A 6,014-nucleotide genomic window follows, 5' to 3' on the forward strand; every position below is an offset into this window, starting at 1 on the left:
TCCTCTTAAAGGGGCAGCGCCAAATAATTCCTCTTAAAGGGGCAGCGCCAAATTGCTCCTCTTAAAGGGGCAGCGCCCCACCCCGACGCTCAGCGAGGCGTGCAAACGTTGCCCCCGCACCTCGCCCCCCCTTGCACACCCTCGCACGCCCCCTCCCCCCGTCCCGAGCTGCTCTGGAGCCAGCCGAACGAACTCGGTGCCTTTTGGTTTTTAATACAAAATGGAGCTGTACAAAGAGCGGGACGAGTTACAACCGTTCCTCCCGCACGAATGAGGCAAAACGCAGCCGAGCGGGCAGTGGGGGGCAGCCCTCAGGGAAAGGGGGGGGGGGGGGGGGCAGGGCGAGGCTGGGGGCGCCGTGGCTGTGGGGGGGCAGGACGACACCGCCATCCCCTCAGAGCCCCGTCCCCGGCCTGCCCCGTCCCCCGTGTCCTTGCCGCCTGCCCTGTCCCCATCCCCACGTCCTGTCCTCACCCCTTCCCCGTCCCCGCGTCCCTCCCTTGCCCCCTCCCCCCCCCCCGGCCAGTCCGGGCCGGGCCCCCCCCCCCCCCCCCACTGTGATGGCCAAATGTTGTCACATGTTAAAACAATTGTATTAAATTAAAACAAAACAAAAACAAAAACAAAAAAAGCTTCACATTCATACTCCCCCTCCTCCCACGGCCCAGCGGGGGCTCAGCTCCCGCGGCCTCCCCCAGCCCCAGCGGGGCCCAAGCGGTGATGGCGGCTGGGGACCCGGGGCCCGTTCATCACGCCGTGTCCGGGAGCCGAGCGGTGTCGGTGCCGTCCCCTGGGCCGTTGTCCCCGTCCAGCTGCAGGCAGCAGGCACGGGACCCCCCTTGCTCCTCCTCACCGGCTGCGGGGGGCTCCCGGGCCCCCCCCGTTGAGCGGCGCCTTCTCCTGCTGGCGGCCGGGGGGGGCACGGGGCACGCTGCAGCCCTGCACCTTGCTCTTGGCCTTCAGCTGCTCGCAGTAGGCGGCGAGGGCCAGGCCGCCGGCGGCTGCCAGCGTGACGGCCAGCAGCACGGTGACGGTGACGAACTGGGGCCAGTAAGAGCGGGGGCTGCCGGGGGCGGCCGCGGTCCCCCAGGACAACCCCTCCTGGGCCAGTCCGTCTTGGGGGGCCGCCCCGCTGGGATCCTGCAGCTGGTAACGGGCCACGGGCCAGGTGTAGCCGTTCTCGGTGGCCTGGCAGGTGTAGGCGCCGGCGGTGCCGCGCTGCATGATGACCACCAGCGTGTGGTTGGGGAGCAGCGCCGAGCCCCCCCCAGCCCCCCGGCTGCTGCCAGCTGTAGGTGGCCAGGGCCGAGTGGTGGGGGCACGCCAGGCGCACCACGGCGTTGAGCGAGGGGCTGAGCCCTGCGGGAGAAGAGAAGGCAGGCTGGCGTCGTCCCCGCTGTCCCCCGGCCTCCCCGCCGTCCCCTGGATGTCCCCGTTACTCAACTCTCTACCGGCGGCCCCTCGTGCACGCCGTGGGTGCGCGGCATGGCCAGGCTCCTCCCGCGGTGGCACACGGCGGCCGGGCTCCCCACCTCGACATCCTGCAGCCACCCGCTCCTGTGGCCGGGAGAGCGGGGTCAGCGCCGCGGTCCTCTCCGTCCCCGTCCCCCCTCCCCATCCGTCCCCCTGCTGTGTCCATCCCCCAGCTCACTTGTCCCCGCTGGCAGCCTGGGCAGGCTGGCAGGAGCTGCGGGCGACGTGCCAGGCGCAATAGGGGTCTCGTGCCAGCACGCACTCAGCGCAGCTCCGGTGCTGGCTGCAGTTGGCCAGGGGCACTTGCAGGATGCCGCCGGAGTAGCCGATGTAGAGGATGCCCTGGGGAGGGAGCAGTGCGGGCCTGAGCCATGGGTCCCCATACTGTTCCCATCCCTGTCCCCGTTTCTATCCCCATCCCCATCCCTGTCCCCATTCCCAACCCCTGTCTCTCTCACCATTCCCATCTCCATCCCTGTCCCATTCCCCATCCCCATCCCCGTCTCCATCCCCGTCCCCATCCCTGTCCTCATCCCCATCCTTGTCCCCATCCTCATGCCCATCCCACTCCCCATTCCCTTCCCCATCCCTGTCCCCATCCTCTGTCCCTCTCCCCGTCCCCATCCCTGTCCCCATCCCCTACCTTCCCTGGGGCCAGCAGCAGGTTCTTCACCGGCTCCGGCGCGCTGAAGAGCTGGATGCTCTCCACGATGTGGGGGGCCCGCAGGCAGCTCCACCGCCTTATGCAGGAAACCCTCCTCTGTCGGGGTACAGGGGGGTCACCGTGGGGGCCGTCCCCAACCCCAAAAGGGGACGGGGGCAGCACAGGACGGGCGAGAGGGCTTCCCTGTGCGAGCCCGTGCACAAAACCCACCGGTAGCCAGGAACATGACACGGTACACGGCCCCCGAGATGCCGTGGGTCTCGTCCACCGCGATGCGCGTGTACTTGACGTCCGTCTTCACCAGCAGCGGCCTCCCTTGGGTGGGGGAAACCTTCCCGTCCATCAGGAAATGGTCCTTCATGAAGGTCAGGGCTTTGTCTGAGGAGGGGCCCATGGAACACTGCGGGGGGAAGAAGAGTTGGTGCTGGCGTGGGGAAACTGAGGCACGGCCACCAGCACAGGCACGCTGGGGCGAAGCGGGGGCCAGGGAAGGTCTCGTCCCTGAGCAGGCGGCACTTACGCTGCCGGGCCGGGGGCTCACGCTGGGGCCGCTGTAGACGGTCCAGCGGGAGCTCTCCTTGTTCAGCTCCTTGTACTTGCCCTCAAAGACCTTCTCCAGAGCCTCCTGGCTGTAGACGCAGACGGCCGCGCTGCTCGCCCTGCCCGCTTGCCTGTGGGGACAGCGCGGTGCCCACGGTGCTGAGGACACGGGTGCTCGGCACCCCCCGCGGCACCCGTGGGTGCTGGGGACTTACCACTGCGAGGTGAAGACGGCGTAAAAATCGGCGCCACCGCCGCGGCGGGGCAGGGCGAAGGCGTGGTGGATGACGTTGAAGGGGAAGCGGCCGGGCTGCGAGCACACCAGCTGCGCCTTCAGGAACGTCGTCCACTTCTTCTGCAGCACCTTGTCCCCCCCGACGTCGCTCTGCGGGAGCGGGGTGGGCGCTCAGATTTGGGGGTGGGGGGGCGGGGGGGGTTGGAGATGTCCCCACTGCCCCCGTCCTGGTCCCACCTTGCAGACACGGGCCACCCGCGGCACCAGGAGCCGCTCGAAGAAGTCAAACTCGTCGGCAGTCTCCTCGAAGAAGAAGTAGACCTTGTCATCGCTGGGGATGCTGACAGAAGCCACGAAGGCGGCATCGGCTGCGGGGCACGGCCGGGGGTGAGGTGCTGCAGCTTGGGGGGGGGGGGGCCCCCCCGGCCCCCCCGGGCCTGGGGGGGGGGGGGATCCAGGTCCGCACTCACCCGAGAGCCAGCGGAGGAAGGCGTCCGTCTTGAGCAGCGTGCGGCTGCCCAGCGAGCGGGAGATGATGGGCTCGTTGCCCTGGAAGTTGTTCATGGTGCCGGCGTAGAGCTCGCCATCTGCTCGGGGATGGGCACGGGGGTGAGCGGGCATGGGGGCAACCCCCCACCCCCACCCCCCGGCCCCTCAACCCTCCCAGGGGACCAGCTGGGGGCTGCCGACCCCGTACTCACCCACCAGCAGGGCCGTGTAGGTGTGCTGGGGGTCGAAGGGGCACTGGCCCTTCCCGTCCAGGAAAGGTTGTCCTTTGCCGCTGGACACCAGCGTGAAGTTCTCCAGGTGCTGTGGGGAAGGGAGGAAAAACCCCATTTTCAGAGAGAAAATGACCCCAAAACCTGCAAAAATACGGCTGCAGGTGCTCCACGGACCGTGGAGGAGCTGCAGGGCTCCAAGAGCGGGGAAGCGGAGGCGGGAGGGGTGTCAGGACCAGGATCTGGGCTTTTGTCACCCACATCGGACCCAGCAGGGGCAAATCCTGCCAACGGTTTTGGCACCGACAGCGCAGGAACCGCGGAGCTGTGCCACGGCGGCGGGGGGGCACCCAGCATCCCCCTCCCCAGCCCCAGCCCCGGGGACACTCACGATGTAGGTGCAGGCCGGGCTGAAGGCGTAGGTGCCGCAGACGTAGAGGTGGGTCTGGTTCAGGGCCACGAGGACCCGGATGAAATTGAAGCACTCGGTCTGCACGGGGGAAGGAGCAGAATAGGGGGGGGGGCTGAGAGTCCCTGCAGTGCCAGCCCCCCCTCCCCGGGCCATCCCACAGTGTTTTCTCACCTCCCGGCTCTTTTTCTTGAAAGCACACTCCGAGGTTTTCTCAGCCGTGGGTCCCCACGTTATCTGGGGAGGGAATTGAGAGGCTCCAGAGCTGCCAAGCAGGCAGGGAGCCCGGCCACAGCTGCCCAATGTGAGCAGGGAAACTGAGGCACGGCGAGGGGTCTGGGCACCCCTTCACCCCGCCGCTCACCGAAGCTTTGGCATGGAGGGTGCCCGGCGCGCCCACGGCCAGGGCCAGCACCCTGTCACGAGCCCCCACGTACAGCTCCTCCTCGCCCTCGCTCAGGAGGAAGATGTCGTAGTGGGAGACGTTGTCCTGGCTGAAGCGGGTCAGGATCCTCCGGGGATCTCCTGGCAGGGGTAGAGCGAGCTGAGGGGACGCCGAGGAGGTGCACGAACGTCTCAGCGCCGCCGCCGGTCCCGGATGGATGCGGCGGCAGCAGCTTCTTCCCCAGCCCACGCCGTGCAGCGCCCACTTCCCTCTGCGGGTCCCCGCTTCCCCTCCTCACTCCCAGCAGGGCCCTGCAGCAGAAGCCAGCCTCGTCACACCACCAGGTCCCTGCAGCCCGTGCCCTCGGAAGCTGCTTTGCTGCCCCGAAAGATTTGGGGGTGGTTTTCCCCTGCAGGTTGCAGGGTTCTGCCCCTGCTGCTGTGGGGCAGCGCCTGCGGGGCCAGCCTCGGGGCTGGTGGGGCGTCTGGGGGCTTCGCAAGTCCTTGCGGTGTCCCCACGGGCAGCCGGGCTCTGTAGGCGGCTGTTTGCCGCAGAAACAGGGAAAAAGAAAAAGGGAGATTTTGCAATTCTCCAAATGGCTGCGTGGGGAAGGGGAAGTGGCAGCGCAGGCAGGACATGGCTGTGGGGTGCAGACCTCTGACCCGCCGCCGAGCCGCAGCTGCTCCAGATACCTCCGGCACCTCCCTGTGCCCAACCGTACAGACACGGGCAGGGCACGAGGATCCTTCCGGACCCCCCGCCAGCTCCATCACGTCCCAGAAGCAGAAGCTGCCCTGGAAGGGTTGGCCCTGAGCAGATCCCCGGCTGCCAGGTGGGTGCCAAAATCCCTCTGCCAGAGCTTGGGTGGCAGCCAGCCTCATCTCTCGTGCCCTCTCTTCAGCCCCGTAGCCGTCCGCATCGCCTGGCTGCCACCCCTCCCAGCCCCACGGCCATGGCCCCACTTCCCTGGCCCCACGCAAGGCTAACGAGAGGCCTAACGAGCTGGGGACCAGCCACCACCCATGGGTGCCCAACACCAGACGCTCCTCCCAGGGCACGGAGGCACTCCCAAGACCTTGCTCCCCACTCCAAAGCCACCTTGTCCCCGTCCCCTCCACCCTTTTTCCTCTCTCGGTGCCCCCCACTCACCGCTGGGGAAGGCGACGCGGGGCAGGGGCTCAGCGCAGAGCATGGCGGCTGGCACCACCACGCCGCAGAGCAGGCGGAGGGCGGCTGTGGGCATGGCGGGGGGGCGGCAGGCTCGCGCCCCTGGGGGGCCCCGGCACCGTCCCTGTGGGAAGGGCGAGGGTTAGGGAGCCGCAGCAGGACTGTGTGTGTGTCCCCCCCCCTCCCCAAGGCGAGCGGAAACGAGCCAGAGCTCAGCGCTACGGGGGGGTAAGGGGGGGGAGAGGCGGGCTGGGGCCCCAGCGCATCGAGCTGTGCATGGCCTCAGATGTGGGCGAGAGCTTCCCGCTGCCACCGCAGTGCAGACGACGATGTCGCCGGGCCCCTTGCACCACAAATCCCCAGCACGGGGGTGTCCGGATGCACCTGCCTTGGGCCCCGGAGAGCCCGTCCCGTCCCCGTGA

General features: G+C 68.4%; 1 protein-coding gene across 1 annotated transcript; it reads right to left on the reverse strand.

The window, feature by feature from the left end:
- Nucleotides 1-590: 590 nt before the first annotated feature.
- On the reverse strand, nucleotides 591-5,809 carry SEMA4A (semaphorin 4A). The gene is given in 15 exon segments (XM_035346740.1): nucleotides 591-1,359; nucleotides 1,445-1,557; nucleotides 1,652-1,815; nucleotides 2,117-2,189; nucleotides 2,191-2,233; nucleotides 2,348-2,537; nucleotides 2,658-2,808; nucleotides 2,893-3,062; nucleotides 3,150-3,280; nucleotides 3,383-3,499; nucleotides 3,614-3,722; nucleotides 4,023-4,121; nucleotides 4,215-4,277; nucleotides 4,405-4,565; nucleotides 5,575-5,809. Coding segments are annotated over 15 exon segments (2,397 nt in total). The 5' UTR covers nucleotides 5,669-5,809; the 3' UTR covers nucleotides 591-640.
- Between the last annotated feature and the right edge of the window lie 205 nt (nucleotides 5,810-6,014).

Source organism: Oxyura jamaicensis, chromosome 25, assembly GCF_011077185.1.
Source record: "Oxyura jamaicensis isolate SHBP4307 breed ruddy duck chromosome 25, BPBGC_Ojam_1.0, whole genome shotgun sequence".
Lineage (NCBI taxonomy): Eukaryota > Metazoa > Chordata > Aves > Anseriformes > Anatidae > Oxyura > Oxyura jamaicensis.